Here is a 17,135-nt window from a genome sequence, read left to right on the forward strand (position 1 = left end):
GAGAGAGAGAGAGAGAAAGAAGGAAAGGAGAGAGAGAGAGAGAAAGAAGGAAAGGAGAGAGAGAGAGAGAAAAGAAGGAAAGGAGAGAGAGAGAGAGAAAAGAAGGAAAGGAGAGAGAGAGAGAGAAAGAAGGAAAGGAGAGAGAGAGAGAGAAAGAAGGAAAGGAGAGAGAGAGAGAGAAAGAAGGAAAGGAGAGAGAGAGAGAAAGAAGGAAAGGAGAGAGAGAGAGAAAGAAGGAAAGGAGAGAGAGAGAGAAAGAAGGAAAGGAGAGAGAAAGAAGGAGAGAGAGAGAAAGAAGGAAGAGAGAGAGAAAGAAGGAGAGAGAGAGAAAGAAGGAGAGAGAGAAAGAAAGAAGGAGAGAGAGAAAGAAAGAAGGAGAGAGAGAAAGAAGAAGGAGAGAGAAAGAAGAAGGAGAGAGAAAGAAAGAAGGAGAGAGAAAGAAAGAAGGAGAGAGAAAGAAAGAAGGAGAGAGAAAGAAAGAAGGAGAGAGAAAGAAAGAAGGAGAGAGAAAGAAAGAAGGAGAGAGAAAGAAAGAAGGAGAGAGAGAAGAAAGAAGGAGAGAGAGAAAGAAAGAAGGAGAGAGAGAAAGGAGAGAGAGAAAGGAGAGAGAGAAAGAAGGAGAGAGAGAAAGAAGGAGAGAGAGAAAGAAGGAGAGAGAGAAAGAAGGAGAGAGAGAAAGAAGGAGAGAGAGAAAGAAGGAGAGAGAGAAAGAAGGAGAGAGAGAAAGAAGGAGAGAGAGAAAGAAGGAGAGAGAGAAAGAAGGAGAGAGAGAAAGAAGGAGAGAGAGAAAGAAGGAGAGAGAGAAAGAAGGAGAGAGAGAAAGAAGGAGAGAGAGAAAGAAGGAGAGAGAGAAAGAAGGAGAGAGAGAAAGAAGGAGAGAGAGAAAGAAGGAGAGAGAGAAAGAAGGAGAGAGAGAAAGAAGGAGAGAGAGAAAGAAGGAGAGAGAGAAATGAGAGGAGAGAGAGAAAGGAGAGGAGAGAGAGAGAGAAAGGAGAGAGAAAGAAAGAAGGAGAGAGAAAGAATTGTAGTTATATAGCACCGTTCATAACCTCAGGACGTCCCAAAGTATTTTATAGCCAATGAAATACTTTTGAAGTATAGTCACTTTAGAAATGTAGTAAATTTGCGCACATCTTGCGCACAAGGTCCCATCTTGATAATGACCAGATAATCTGTTTTAGTAACATTAGTTGAGGAATAAATATTGGCCAGGGCACTAGGGAAAATGCTCCTGCTCTTCAATATAGTGCCATGGGATCTGTTACATCAACCTGAGGAGGCAGACGGGGCCTGGGTTTAACAGTGCCGCACTCCCAAAGTGTCAGCCTAGATTTGTGCTCTAATCTGAGGAGTAGGACTTGAACCCACAAAAATGTAGTATTGAAGAAAGACAAAAAATATATATATATTGGAGTTTAAAATGCTGTGAATTTTAATCATTCCTCATTAAAACAAATCAAGAAAACTATGCATTTTGTACAGAATGTGTGTAAGTGTGGCCTACATGTAGTAGACACTCATATCAAACCACCCCCTCCCCCAATTTCACAAGATACTGATTAATGAGGAAGGCCATTCAGCCCATCTTAATTCATCCACCCAGAAAGATCTTACAAATCCAACACCTCCGTCCCATTGCTGCACCTGATTGACTAAAAAGACTTGAAAGACTTCCATTGATAAAGCACCTTTCATGACCCCAGGATGTTCCAACGTGCTTTACAACCAATGACGTACTCTTTAAGTCACTGTTGTAATGTAGGAATAATAATTTATTTTACCAAATAAAGACTTACATTTATATAGCGCCTTTCACGACCACCGGATGTCTCAAAGTGCTTTACACCCAATGAAATACTGTTAGAGTGTAGTCACTGTTGTAATGTGTGAAACACGGTAGCCAATTTGCACACAGCAAGCTCCCACAATCAGCAATGTGGTAATGACCAGATAAACTGTTTTTATGTTATGTTGATTGAGGGATAAATATTGGCCAGGACACCAGGGATAACTCCCCTACTCTTCTTCGAAATAGTGCCTTGGAATCTTTTACGTCAACCTGAGGGGGCAGATGGGGCCTCGGTTTAATGTCTCATCCAAAAGACAGCACCTCCTACAGCGCAGCACTCCCTCAGCACTGCACTGGAGTGTCAGCCTAGATTTATGTGCTCAAGTCCCTGGAGTGAGACTTGAACCCACAACCTTCTGACTCAGAGGTGAGAATGCTACCCACTAGAACACTTGGAGAATGATGACATGTGGATTTTGTGGTCAGTTTGAATGAATGGCCCCAGCCATTCATTAAACTTACATTTTCCCACACTCTTTCTATGGGGGTTTTTGCACTGGGACTTGGTGATTAGAAAGCCATTTTGGCACAGCGCCTTCTACAGGGAATCTGGGACCTGTGTGAACAGGACAAGCAATGGCATATCTCCCTAAACAATCAGATTAAAGAATTGTTACTGAGCCACAGTGCCTGAAACAGGAAGTGTAAGTTAAGAATATTTAATTCAATGTCAAATCATGTACAGAAAGTAAAATAAGGGGCTCTATTTTCCCCAGTGATTTGCACCGTTTTTTTTGAGCAGGCTGCTCTTTTTGGCCTAATTTGAAAAACCACAGTTTCCCCAATCAATTTGCATCAGCGTAACTCAGTGATGATTTTTTTAGGTCAGTTTTTTTTTCAGCCAAAAGGGGCGTAACCAGCCACCTACGCCAATTCTGGCCATTTAGGGAAGTTTGGCCATCTGAGAGTTAATCCGATTGTGTTTAGGCCAGCGTAAATGGCCTCTGCAGAAAAACCTACTGGAGAGTTGAGGAAATCGGCGCAGCAGATGCCCGGACACACCAAAAGAATAGATAGAGATAGAGAGATGGAGAGATGGAGAGATGGAGAGATGGAGAGATGGAGAGATGGAGAGATGGAGAGATGGAGAGAGAGAGATAGGGAGAGAGAGAGATAGGGAGAGAGAGAGATAGGGGGAGAGAGAGATAGGGGGAGAGAGAGATAGGGGGAGAGAGAGATAGGGGGAGAGAGAGATAGGGGGAGAGAGAGATAGGGGGAGAGAGAGATAGGGGGAGAGAGATAGGGGGAGAGAGATAGGGGGAGAGAGATAGGGGGAGAGAGATAGGGAGAGAGAGAGACAGGGAGAGAGAGAGACAGGGAGAGAGAGAGACAGGGAGAGAGAGAGACAGGGAGAGAGAGAGACAGGGAGAGAGAGAGACAGGGAGAGAGAGAGACAGGGAGAGAGAGAGACAGGGAGAGAGAGAGACAGGGAGAGAGAGAGACAGGGAGAGAGAGAGACAGGGAGAGAGAGAGACAGGGAGAGAGAGAGACAGGGAGAGAGAGAGACAGGGAGAGAGAGAGACAGGGAGAGAGAGAGACAGGGAGAGAGAGAGACAGGGAGAGAGAGAGACAGGGAGAGAGAGAGACAGGGAGAGAGAGAGACAGGGAGAGAGAGAGACAGGGAGAGAGAGAGACAGGGAGAGAGAGAGACAGGGAGAGAGAGAGACAGGGAGAGAGAGAGACAGGGAGAGAGAGAGACAGGGAGAGAGAGAGACAGGGAGAGAGAGAGACAGGGAGAGAGAGAGACAGGGAGAGAGAGAGACAGGGAGAGAGAGAGACAGGGAGAGAGAGAGACAGGGAGAGAGAGAGACAGGGAGAGAGAGAGACAGGGAGAGAGAGAGACAGGGAGAGAGAGAGACAGGGAGAGAGAGAGACAGGGAGAGAGAGAGACAGGGAGAGAGAGAGACAGGGAGAGAGAGAGACAGGGAGAGAGAGAGACAGGGAGAGAGAGAGACAGGGAGAGAGAGAGACAGGGAGAGAGAGAGACAGGGAGAGAGAGAGACAGGGAGAGAGAGAGACAGGGAGAGAGAGAGACAGGGAGAGAGAGAGACAGGGAGAGAGAGAGACAGGGAGAGAGAGAGACAGGGAGAGAGAGAGACAGGGAGAGAGAGAGACAGGGAGAGAGAGAGACAGGGAGAGAGAGAGACAGGGAGAGAGAGAGACAGGGAGAGAGAGAGACAGGGAGAGAGAGAGACAGGGAGAGAGAGAGACAGGGAGAGAGAGAGACAGGGAGAGAGAGAGACAGGGAGAGAGAGAGACAGGGAGAGAGAGAGACAGGGAGAGAGAGAGACAGGGAGAGAGAGAGACAGGGAGAGAGAGAGACAGGGAGAGAGAGAGACAGGGAGAGAGAGAGACAGGGAGAGAGAGAGACAGGGAGAGAGAGAGACAGGGAGAGAGAGAGACAGGGAGAGAGAGAGACAGGGAGAGAGAGAGACAGGGAGAGAGAGAGACAGGGAGAGAGAGAGACAGGGAGAGAGAGACAGGGAGAGAGAGACAGGGAGAGAGAGACAGGGAGAGAGAGACAGGGAGAGAGAGACAGGGAGAGAGAGACAGGGAGAGAGAGACAGGGAGAGAGAGACAGGGAGAGAGAGACAGGGAGAGAGAGACAGGGAGAGAGAGACAGGGAGAGAGAGACAGGGAGAGAGAGACAGGGAGAGAGAGACAGGGAGAGAGAGACAGGGAGAGAGAGACAGGGAGAGAGAGACAGGGAGAGAGAGACAGGGAGAGAGAGACAGGGAGAGAGAGACAGGGAGAGAGAGACAGGGAGAGAGAGACAGGGAGAGAGAGACAGGGAGAGAGAGACAGGGAGAGAGAGACAGGGAGAGAGAGACAGGGAGAGAGAGACAGGGAGAGAGAGACAGGGAGAGAGAGACAGGGAGAGAGAGACAGGGAGAGAGAGACAGGGAGAGAGAGACAGGGAGAGAGAGACAGGGAGAGAGAGACAGGGAGAGAGAGACGGAGAGAGGGAGGGAGAGAGGGAGGGAGAGAGGGAGGGAGACAGAGATAGGGAGAGAGACAGAGATAGGGAGAGAGATAGAGATAGGGAGAGAGATAGAGATAGGGAGAGAGATAGAGATAGGGAGAGAGATAGAGATAGGGAGAGAGATAGAGATAGGGAGAGAGATAGAGATAGGGAGAGAGATAGAGATAGGGAGAGAGATAGAGATAGGGAGAGAGATAGAGATAGGGAGAGAGATAGAGATAGGGAGAGAGATAGAGATAGGGAGAGAGATAGAGATAGGGAGAGAGATAGAGATAGGGAGAGAGATAGAGATAGGGAGAGATAGAGATAGGGAGAGATAGAGATAGGGATAGATAGATAGAGATAGGGATAGATAGATAGAGATAGGGATAGATAGATAGAGATAGGGATAGATAGATAGAGATAGGGATAGATAGATAGAGATAGGGATAGATAGATAGAGATAGGGATAGATAGATAGAGATAGGGATAGATAGATAGAGATAGGGATAGATAGATAGAGATAGGGATAGATAGATAGAGATAGGGATAGATAGATAGAGATAGGGATAGATAGATAGAGATAGGGATAGATAGATAGAGATAGGGATAGATAGATAGAGATAGGGATAGATAGATAGAGATAGGGATAGATAGATAGAGATAGGGATAGATAGATAGAGATAGGGATAGATAGATAGAGATAGGGATAGATAGATAGAGATAGGGATAGATAGATAGAGATAGGGATAGATAGATAGAGATAGGGATAGATAGATAGAGATAGGGATAGATAGATAGATAGATAGAGATAGGGATAGATAGAGATAGGGATAGATAGAGATAGGGATAGATAGAGATAGGGATAGATAGATAGATAGAGATAGGGATAGATAGATAGATAGATAGAGATAGGGATAGATAGATAGATAGAGATAGGGATAGATAGATAGATAGAGATAGGGTTAGATAGATAGAGATAGGGTTAGATAGATAGAGATAGGGTTAGATAGATAGAGATAGGGTTAGATAGATAGAGATAGGGTTAGATAGATAGAGATAGGGTTAGATAGATAGAGATAGGGTTAGATAGATAGAGATAGGGTTAGATAGATAGAGATAGGGTTAGATAGATAGAGATAGGGTTAGATAGATAGAGATAGGGTTAGATAGATAGAGATAGGGTTAGATAGATAGAGATAGGGTTAGATAGATAGAGATAGGGTTAGATAGATAGAGATAGGGTTAGATAGATAGAGATAGGGTTAGATAGATAGAGATAGGGTTAGATAGATAGAGATAGGGTTAGATAGATAGAGATAGGGTTAGATAGATAGAGATAGGGTTAGATAGATAGAGATAGGGTTAGATAGATAGAGATAGGGTTAGATAGATAGAGATAGGGTTAGATAGATAGAGATAGGGTTAGATAGATAGAGATAGGGTTAGATAGATAGAGATAGGGTTAGATAGATAGAGATAGGGTTAGATAGATAGAGATAGGGTTAGATAGATAGAGATAGGGTTAGATAGATAGAGATAGGGTTAGATAGATAGAGATAGGGTTAGATAGATAGAGATAGGGTTAGATAGATAGAGAGATAGATAGAGAGGAGAGAGAAAATCCAGGGATCGAGAATGGGACGGGACCGGCAAGCTCTTCGGGCGGGGTTGGAGGTAAATTTCTGCTATGTGTTTTTCAATTCTTTTAATGTATTGGGAGCTGGCTGTATTCTTCACTTTGCAGCCTCAACTCGCATTGGTCACCATGGCAGCCCGATCTTTTTGGCGCAGATCAAGGCTCCACCCCCAAAACTAAAGGTCGGGTTACACCATGCCAAAATGAAAAACTCCAACGGGGAAACTTAGAATATTTTTGTTGATGTACTTAAGCCCCCAAAAATCAGGTGTAACTCTTCAAGTACGCCAATAAAATGCTTTGGGGGGAAATTGAGCCCAAGTAGAGGGAAAATAGATGAGATTGAGAGAGATAAGAGACAGAATTTTTTTTAAATCTCCAACAACAATTAAAATCTGTAGGAATGAGATTCCACACTTGTAATAATGAATTTTCAGTGCCAGAAATGGTATTTGGCAGTAATTAAGACTTATGCCATTAAAAATGTACTTACATTGGAATGGATAAGCCCTAACGTTTTCTGGCGAGTTTAGTGGGTATCTATCACGTACGTACTGCAACTTCACACCTTACATGTGTTTCAATACCGAATCTCTCTAGCAAAGCTTCTGGAGCAGCAGGACAACTTGGACATCCTGATTTCCATGTTTAACTGCACATGTGCGGTCGTCAGAAGTTGCTGTCCGATTTACACTGTTGGTCTCACCTTTATTTTTTAACTGAAAGATCTGGGCCAATAACATGATTTCATAATTTATTGTATCTGCTGCAAATGAAGTTTTATTAACAAGCCTAAAATTCGCTCAATAAAGTATATGGTGCAGGCCGATGTACTTACCAAGAACAATGTTACTCTCCGAATGGAGGGGTAATGCCCATTTGAAATCAATCAATTCATGGACTCACCAGAGCCCTCAATGCTTTGCCTGGTGTGGTACTGTATCATACAATCCATGGTTAGCTAATCAGAATGGGGGACACTTGTATTGGTCTCAAAGCCTCAAGCTAAAAAGGAAAATATCAGCCTACTCCTGATCACTATCCAATCACCTCTACAGGGATGGGCATTAGATAAGAACTGTTTTAGGCTCTGTTGTTAATTTCCCCCTAGCTACTCTCACTGTCAAAGTCCACATATGAATAATGACCAGTTGGGTTTGGTACTGAATGGTGATTGATGACTGCATGTAAATGCAATTCCTGGCATGGTACTGAGCCATATAATCCAGAAAGGTGTCAGTTTCAATCGCTGGTCTGTGCCAAGTTAGCTAATCATATGTGGGCTGCTACAATTGGCCTCACTCTCTCTAGAATAGCCGTGATGTCCATTATGATAAAATAGCTTGTTGTCTCGGCTCATGTGAAGAATGGCCACCTGGGCAAGTTACAAGAGGGCTCCAGCATATGTCAGTGGAGAGAAAATTAGATTAACCAATTTGATATATGCATCTGTAAACTTTACAGACCTTTTTATTTCAACAAGATTTAAACTCAATTTATTTTTTCTTTTGGAAAAATATATGTCATCTAATCTGAGCTCCACTATTTAGTTCCCTAGTGCTGATCAAATTTATGCTGGGAGTAGTTGAGAGCACGGATCAAAGTTCTTGCGTTTGATCAACAGCCTGTGCTGAGCCAGATGGCCTCAGCCAGGGGCAGCAGCTGTCTTTGGTGCCCTTGGTAAGGGAGGAGAAAATCTGTCAGAGTTTCTGTTCTTCATTACTATTCAGTGGATACCTGCTGGAAACACGTGCGTGTGTGTTTGGGGGTGGGGAGGGGGGTGGTAAGGACAGGCTCAGGTGTGATGTCCTGCATGGTCAGATAGCTGCTGACATTCGCTGGCAAGGTTCCCACTTTAATAATGAACACTTGGTTGAGGTACTGGAGGGTGATTGGTGACTGTGGAACTGGATCCCAGCATGGAGTTAACTATTTCAAGAGAGCAAGGGAGGAAATGATTGGATAAGAAAAATCTGAAATTTTCTTTCCCTAGATATATATTTTAACAAGGATCAGAGCTTGGGCCTCAGCTAGTTACAAGCTATATTAATGCCTTAGATGAGGGGACCAAGTGTAATGTATCCATGTTTGCTAGGTGGGAAAGTAAGTTGTGAGGAGGATGCAAAGAGGCTGCAAAGGGATATAGAAGGTTAAGTGAGTGAGCAGTAACATGGCAGTTGGAATATAATGTGGAGAAATGTGAAGTTATCCATTTTGGTAGGAAAAATAGAAAAAGGACAATATTTTTTAAATGGTGAGAGATTGAGAAATGTTGGTGTTCAAAGGGACCTGGTTGTCCTTGTTACACAAATTACTGAAAGTTAACATGCAGTTATAGCAAGCAATTAGGAAAGCAAATGGTATGTTAGCCATTATTACTAAAGGATTGGAGTATAAGAGTAAAGAAATCATACTGCAATTATATAGGGCATTGGTGAGACCACACCTGGAATATTGTGTACAGTTTTGGTCTACTTACTTCAGAAAGGATATACTTGCCAAAGAGCGAGTACAACGAATGTTCACCAGATTGATTCCTGGGATGGGGGGTTTGTCCTATGAGGAGATATTGTGTAGACTAGGCCTATATTCTCTACAGTTTAGAAAAATGAAAGATGATCTCATTGAAATATATAAAATTCTTTAGGAGCCTGACAGGGTAGGTGCTGGAAGAATGTTTCCCCTGGCTGGGGAGTCTAGAATAAGGGATCGGCCATTTAGGACTGAGATGAGGAGAAATTTCTTCACTCAATGTCCTGTGAATCTTTGGAATTCTCTACCCCAGAGGGCTATGGATGCTCAGCCATTGAATATATTCAAGACAGAGATCGATAGATTTTTGGATTATAAGGGAATCAAGGGATATGGGGATAGTGTAGGAAGATGGAGTTGAGGTAGATCAGCCACGGTTTTATTGAATGGTGAAGCAGGCTCAAGGGGATGAATGTTCCACTCCTGCTCCTACTTCTTATACTCTTATGCTCTTAACAGATATTGTAAGCAAAAAACTATCAAATTAATAGATATATCAAACTGGCCAATCTTTGTGCTGTTTTCATCTGAAGACACCTACTCATAATGGGATACAGTTCCATAAGAAGCAGCAGCACGATTATAAAGTGCTCAGTTGGCCATTCTTCACGTGTGAGGCTAAATAGTAAGATTCAGCAGGATATTCGAGGTAAAGTGTATGACAGCCCAGTCCAGTCCTGTTCTCAGCTGTCACTATGTACAACAACTTGATAATCAAATGCATGATGTCCTCGTCAATAGCCCAAATTTTCCTGACAAAATAACAGTGAGACCAATGGCACTCGCCGTTATTTATGCGCAAATGATACATCAACTTCAGGTGAAGAACAGATACATAGTTAAATTCAAATATCCAAAAGTTGCTGTCCAAGTTGTGCCACTCTGCTGTTAGTTACGCGAAAATGGCATCTCACTATCTGCTTCACCATATAAATTCCTTATATATTGTGAAGTTACTGTATTTGCACGGTAGATACAAACTAAATTCGCCACAGAAAGTTGTCTTGTCCAGTACCCTTTTAACAGCCCAGTAATTGTTACTGCCAAATAACCTCTCTGGCACTGAAAATTAATTATTACAGGTGTGGAGTTTCATTCCTTCATGTTTTAATTGTTGGAGATTTTTTTTACTTTTCTGTTCCTTTTTTCTCTCTCTCCCAATCCAACTTTTCTTTAGCTCTATTTCTTTCTGAACCTGATTTGCCATTGAATTCACCGACTCTAATTTACACAGATTCCGTTAGATTCCTTCCTAAAACAAAATCTTGCCCAATTTATTCCTAGTGAAATCTAAACACATTCCACAAAAATTTTTACATTTATTTATGGTATATTTATGCATAGTAACTGGAGGACATTAGCCTAATAATGTTCTTAAAGAACAAAACAAAGTTTGGTACCAGGAAAGAGAAAACGCGGAAAAACGCAGGTCAGCCAGCATCTGTAGGGAGAACTGACAAGATAAGGTGTCAGGTGTAGACCCTGAACTCATCCATTCTCTCCACACATGCTGACTGATCTGCTGGACCTACTCAGCATTTGCTGATTCACAGTTAGGTGCCACTCCTGGTATTGGATGCTCGCAATCTTGGGCTGCTCACAGCAGTCTCCCGTATCATGTAGTGGTCCAACAGTGAGTGTTCCCTCCCCCCCAGTATCTATTTGCGTGTGTGCCCGTTTGTGTGGCGATGCTGTTGAGTCTAATGACTTTTAATGTTAATAAACTGATAAATCGTGGTCGAAACTCTGTTACTTACCTGCTGCCTCACTTGGTGGCGCTAATTTTCCAGTTAGCAAAACAAAGATTCAAATTTTAACTCATTAATTGTGTTTTTCTGAATAAATATATATTGAAATGTTTTGATAACGTTCAGTTTAAGCGGTACATTTATTTCACAGCCTGAAGAATTCAGTAATGCGTCTACTTCGGAGATTCTTAAAACTGTTAAATTAAGCAAATTAATTTCGGAAATAACATTAGGATTTTAATGTGTGTTTTCGCAGAGTTCCATGTGCATCATAAATGGTTTTATTTCTGCTATCTTCCACTGCAGGGTTTAACAGTCAAACGAGAGCTGAGAATAATTAAAAGTTAAATCATCGAATATCCCAGACTAATTCGAACCTCTTTGCCATTTTACTGTTGACAGTGTCATTTTTTTCTGACCCGCGTCACTACTGCTTAATCTCGTGCTAGATGGCCAGGATACATTTTAAATATCAGCAATCCCATCGTCATTTATTTCAAACAGCCTACAAAAGTTGTATAACGTTTAAACAAAAGTGAGACACCATTTTGCTGCAAAATTCAGTCGCGATATCTTAAGACTTCTGATGTAGTTCATCCGTCTTTATTATAATTTGCTGAATTCCATTTTCATGAAGTAACAACATTCACGCAATGGCTGGATTAAATGAAGTAATTATTCAGTGCAATGAATAAAAGGACTTACATGGTGTAGGGGTATCCATACGCATTCCTGTCCTCTGCTATTGGGTTGCAATAATGTGGACCTAAATCCCCATTCTCCTCTTTCCAGTCCCGCCGGTTTTCTTCTTCGTAAAATGACACTCTTGTCTGATCCTGACACCTTCTTCCTTCCTCTGACATTCAGGCTGACGAGTTATTCACACCAGTATATATAGAAAGTAGAATTAATCACGTTCGAGTGGCCAGCCTGAGCTGATATCCCCCTGCTGCAGTGGGATTTCGCTTTGTGCTGGATAAACTGCTGGTGGGACTGGCGCAGAGTCTCCAGGGAAGAATCACCGTAGCACTGACCAACCTACTCCCGTACTTCCGAACTCCCTCCTCCCTGAGAGCTGAGCGAGAGAGGCGGTAATGCTGATCAACAGTAAAGGACCAGATTGTCGCCAATCAAAAAAAAACAGCGAATTGACACAATAGACAAACGGGACAACACTTCTCACAGGTGAAATCAGATGGGTCAGAAATACAGTAGTAGTGAGCTGCCTGCTCAAAGAATCAACATTACCATCAAAGTACAGTAAACTCGGTATTTGGGGACCCGGTCACCGTAGCAGATGAGAGAAGCGGAAGGGCAAACACGAGGTACAGAAGGATAAGTCTCAATTTGCGATAAAGGAGACACACAAACAGACAAGGGTCATTGAGGTTAGTTAGTGGGCGAGCAGTCACTGGTGAGGGCGGTGAGAAGTTTAGGATCAATCACCAGTAATGGATATTAGCTGTGCAAAATCTAATCACGTTAAGTGGAAATGGTCAGTACATCGCAGTTAAATGTTAGGGCGAGACAGCAGATGGATCAGTAATTGCTCACGGTAGAGAATGTGGAAGGGTTACATTGAAATAAATCACTATGCATCGCCAAACGCTGCCAATTCAGTAATCGCGGTGCCCAGGAAAGAGAAGGGCACGGAATATCAGAGTGTATCGCTGTCAGAATATTCGTTTAAATATCAAGAGACCAGTCACTTTGTATGTGCGTTTGTGTTTTCGCAGTAGGGGATGTGAGTGCAGCAGAGTGGACTCCTGCATGTACAATAATGGCAAGAATAAATCCTAGGTCACAAACAGTGCATGTCAAGGATCAGACCTATTTCATAAATCACAATTGTGGTAAATATTTTCATTTGTGGATTGGGAATTAAGACTGCAGAATTAGGAGATTCATCAATAGGAACTGGTTTGCCATTTTTACTGATGGAATATTAGCTCCAAAACAATGTCAATATGTGGAATTCTGTGGGGAAAAAAATGTGACTTTAATAAGTTACCATAAATCAAGATCCTTGTTACTGGCTTTGAGAGTTTATGGGATTTGAGATTGGTTCATCCATTTTCAAATCCTTAACCAAAAGCTAACATTTTGTTATTGTGCTTTTTAAAAAAAAAAGGCTTTCATCTTGGATTTATTTTCCCTATATATCTGCAACAATACCAGCATCATGGTCACAGCTCACCATGGAATCGTGGTGGTGTTATTTCCAAAATGTGTATATGCTTTGTGGTTGTTTGCTGGTTAGTTACTGTAGAATTTTGATGGGATGGAGATTCATATCTTCAATTTTAGACTGTCGTTTGAATAATTATCAAATATAAAGGAAATTCTGATGCCAAGGATTGAAAGTGGGTCCAGTGCTGATAAGCAGAAACTGAGAGAAGCAACTAAGTATACTGAGGGGAAAATTCATACCCCTAGCGCTTCCCATTAGCGCCAGTAGATGGTGCTAATGGGGCACTAGACCAGTATCACCGGGGCAAGGCAAATCCAGTGCCGCACGCCAAATCTGGTCCCTCATAGCGCCGATGGTAAGAGATATCACCAGGAACGTCAACGACAGGTAGATTGTAATGTCAGTGAGTATGCAATGCTCACTGACCACCCGATTTGCAAAATTGATTCTCACCACTTACCTCACCACCTGGAATAAACACCGACAGGAGAGCTGGCATGCAGCACCAGGAAGCTAGGTCCTGAGACGTTATTTAAAAGGGATCATCGCAGCTGTCAGGTTAGTGCAGTTTCAGTGTTTTTTTCTGTTTCACCCACTGCAACAGTTTCATTCAGTAATTTCAAGGTTCTTTTGTATCAGAAGTCTTCTGGCAACTGAAAAGTAGCTACATTTATTCTTCAAAGATTCAAACTGCTGCACTTGGTAACATTAATGGGGGCTGTACTGACATGACACCTCATCTTCCAGGATCTACGGCGGAGGTAGCATAGGCAATGAGAAATACGGGAACATGTGAGCAGAGAGATGAGGAGGGACATCAGGGCGCTCACCAGGAGGCCTTACCCTCTGAAGGTATTCCGCGACCACTTCTCCGACCTTCAATTAAGCGAGGAGCAGTGTATTGGATGGCTCCGCTTCACCAAGGAGGTGGTCACAGAACTCTGCCACCTCCTCCAAACAGACCTCCAGCCTCACACTAGGATTACTTAAACCCCAGATCCCGTTTGTTCACCACATCCCCATCATTCCATCCCTCTCACAGGTCATATCACAGGGCAAAGCTGAAATGAGAAACACCACAAAAGTGGTGAAGTAATAGATTTATCAAAAAGAAGTGGGTACATATTTACATCAAAAATATTGACTTTTCACCCTTGTGCCTGTCGTTACTGTGCCTTTTCCTGCTCTAGTGCTCTTAAGGTGTTGACCCAGTGGCTGCAGCATGACTGGTGGAAGGCTGCTGAGTGTCCGTGCGGGAGACTTCAGATGGCCTTGCAGGATGCCCTCGACTAGCTCTGGACTTGGAAGGCCTGGCTGTAGATTGCACCACCTCAGCATGGGCAACAGCAATCTGGGCTGGCTGGATGACAGGCAGTGACAAGGGCAATGACGGAGTGGCAGTGGTGGGAGCAGGAATGCTGTTATCTTGAGAGTACAGCAGGTTCCTGCTCCACTGACACTGCCACTCCCCCGGGGCAGCACCTCAGCGTCCCTAGCAGATTGCTGGCCTGCTGCAACACTGTAAAATCCCAGTCGACGGAAGTGGACCCAGCCACGATAGGTAGGCAGCAGTCAGAGCTCGCGGGACATCAAACTGAGATTGCATGAAAGCAGTCTGAGATCGGTTGCCATGAAGCATAGACTCCATTATAGCACTAAGATGTTGTGTCACTTCCGCCTGTGCTGCAATAGAAGCTGCCAGATCGCCCGTCACACGCGGCATCAGTTCTGGGAGTCTATCATCCTTTGCAGACTAGAAATGATGGGTTCCATGGTGTGCGCAGAGCCTTCTGCAATGTTGGAGGAGGACTACTCCACGCTCCTTACCATTGCCGAGAGGCTCTCGGGCACCCTTACCATTGCACCTATCATCTCCGTGTGCAAGCCGATCACCCTTCTAAAAGCCTTCCCATTGAGTCCTGAGCAGCAGTACTTGCGAACTTGCCCTCCAGGGATCTGGCCCCCGAGCTATCCTTTCCACCAGGCCTTGCTGCAGCCCACTCATCCCCAATGACTCACCCTGTGCAGATCTCGTTACCATGCTAGCCTCTAAAGAACACGTAGTGCCAGTATCTGAGCTGGTGTCTGCAGGTGAGAGATGCAGTGACGCAGTGTGTTCTTCCTCCTCCTCTTCTCCCATCTCGTTCTCCGTGGTGCCCTCAGGGACAGGCTGCTCAGGTGCTCGCTCATTATCTGAAAGCATAAAGGCACATGAGTCAGGTTAAGGTGAGGGGAGGGGGGCAGGAAGGAAGAAATGCATGCATACAGCATGATTGGTTGGAAAGTGCGAAACGCTTGTGGGGTGAGGGGGAAGTGCTATGTGAGAAGAAGGAGTAGGGATGAACATACCGTTGTTGTCCCCAAGGGGCTCAACGTCGCCTGTTGCCACAGCACCCATGACCTGGCGCCCAATGATTTGCAGCATTTGATTCTCTAGCGCAGGCAGTGGTTGGGTGTCGACTTTTCACCCACCTTTGTGTTCCTACTCCCTCCAGTTGTGTGCCACCTTGGCCTTCAAAAGAAAGGAAAGTGTGTGAGTGAGTGTGGAGCGATGTGCCTGTCATAGAATCATAGAAATTTACAGCACGGAAGGAGGCCATTTCAGCCCATCGTGTCCATGCCAGCCGACCAAGAGCTATCCAGCCTAATCCCACTTTCCAGCTCTTGGTCCGTAGCCCTGTAGGTTACAGCACTTTAAGTGCACATCCAAGTATCTCTTAAATGTGGTGAGGCTTTCTACCTCTACCACCCTTTCAGGCAATGCGTTCCAGACTCCTACCACCCTCTGGGTGAAGAAATTCCCCTTCATATCTCCTCTAAACCTCCCCCCAATTACTTTAAATCTATGTCCCCTGGTTGTTGACCCCTCTGCCAAGGGAAATAGGTCCTTCCTATCCACTCTATCCAGGCCCCTCATAATTTTATATACCTCAATCAGGTTTCCCCCTCAGCCTCCTCTGTTCCAAAGAAAACAGACCAAACATCTCCAATCTTTCTTCATAGGCAAAATTCTCCAGTCCAGGCAACATTCTTGTAAATCTCCTCTGCACCCTTTCCAGTGCAATCACATCTTTCCTGTAATGTGGTGACCAGAACTGCACACAGTACTCAAGCTGCAGCCTAACCAGTGTTTTATACAGTCATTGTTGAATAGTTGTCATTATGTGCATGATGTGAGATGTGGGTGTGAGTGTTGGTAGGTAGAGTTAGTTGGTGGGTGAGTGCTGGGGGTGTGGTGCTTTGGGCAGTGCATGAAGATTGTGATACAGATGGTGGTATGTACATAGGATTCCATTGGATATAAGGTACAGAAACAAGCCATTCAGCCCAACCAGTCCATGCCGGTGTTTATGCTCCACTCGAGCTTCCTCCCATCTTTCTTCATCTAAATCTATCAGCATAACCCTCTATTCCCTTTTCCCATATATGCTTGTTTAGCCTCCCCTTAAATGCATCGATACTATTCGCTTCAACCAATCTCTGTGGTAAAGAGTTCCACAGCCTCACCACTCTTTGGGTAAAGAAGTTTCTTCTGAATTCCCTATTGGATTTCTTGGTGACTATCTTATATTGAATATCCTCTAGTTATACTCTTCCCCACAAGTGGAAACATTCTCTCTATCCACTCTATCAAAACCTTTCATAATTTTAAACACCTCTATTAGGTCACCCCTCAGCCTTCTTTTTTCAAAAAAAACGAAACCCTGCCTGTTCATCCTTTCCTGATATGTATGCCCTTGCATCTCTGGTATCATCCTTGTAAATCTTCTCTGCACCCTCTCCAGTGCCTCTATATCCTTTTTAGAATATGGTGACCAGAACGGCACACAATATTCTAAGTATGGTCTAACCAAGGTTTGATACAGGTTTAGCATAACTTCCCTACTTTTCAATTCTATACCTCTAGAAATAAACCCTAGTGCTCGGTTTGCTTTTTTATGGCCTTGCTAACCTGTGTCACAACATTTAGTGATTTGTGTATTTATACTCCGAGATCCCTTTGTTCCTCTACCCCACCCAGACTCACACCCTCCAAGTAATAGGTGACCTCCCTATTTTTCCTACACATTTATCTGTGTTGAACTTCATTTGCCAATCATATGCCCATTCTGCAAGTTTATTAATGTCCTTCTTGAAGAGGTAAATTACAATTCTTTATAGTTATGCCATTTTAAAATGGAGCTAACAGATTTTAAAATGGTTTCCACAGCTTG

At 43.9% G+C, this 17,135-nt stretch overlaps 1 protein-coding gene across 1 annotated transcript in view; it reads right to left on the reverse strand.

Moving 5' to 3' along the window:
- LOC139231135 (short transient receptor potential channel 3-like) overlaps nucleotides 1–15,319 on the reverse strand; it is a 178,991-nt gene extending 163,672 nt beyond the window's left edge. The window contains exons 1-2 of the mRNA XM_070862492.1: nucleotides 15,271–15,319; nucleotides 14,941–15,114 (exon numbers count right to left, since the gene is read on the reverse strand). Coding sequence (XP_070718593.1) covers nucleotides 14,941–15,114; nucleotides 15,271–15,319 — 223 coding nt within the window. The remainder of the gene's footprint in view (nucleotides 1–14,940; nucleotides 15,115–15,270) is intronic.
- Between the last annotated feature and the right edge of the window lie 1,816 nt (nucleotides 15,320–17,135).

The sequence above is a fragment of the Pristiophorus japonicus genome, chromosome 2, assembly GCF_044704955.1.
Source record: "Pristiophorus japonicus isolate sPriJap1 chromosome 2, sPriJap1.hap1, whole genome shotgun sequence".
Lineage (NCBI taxonomy): Eukaryota > Metazoa > Chordata > Chondrichthyes > Pristiophoridae > Pristiophorus > Pristiophorus japonicus.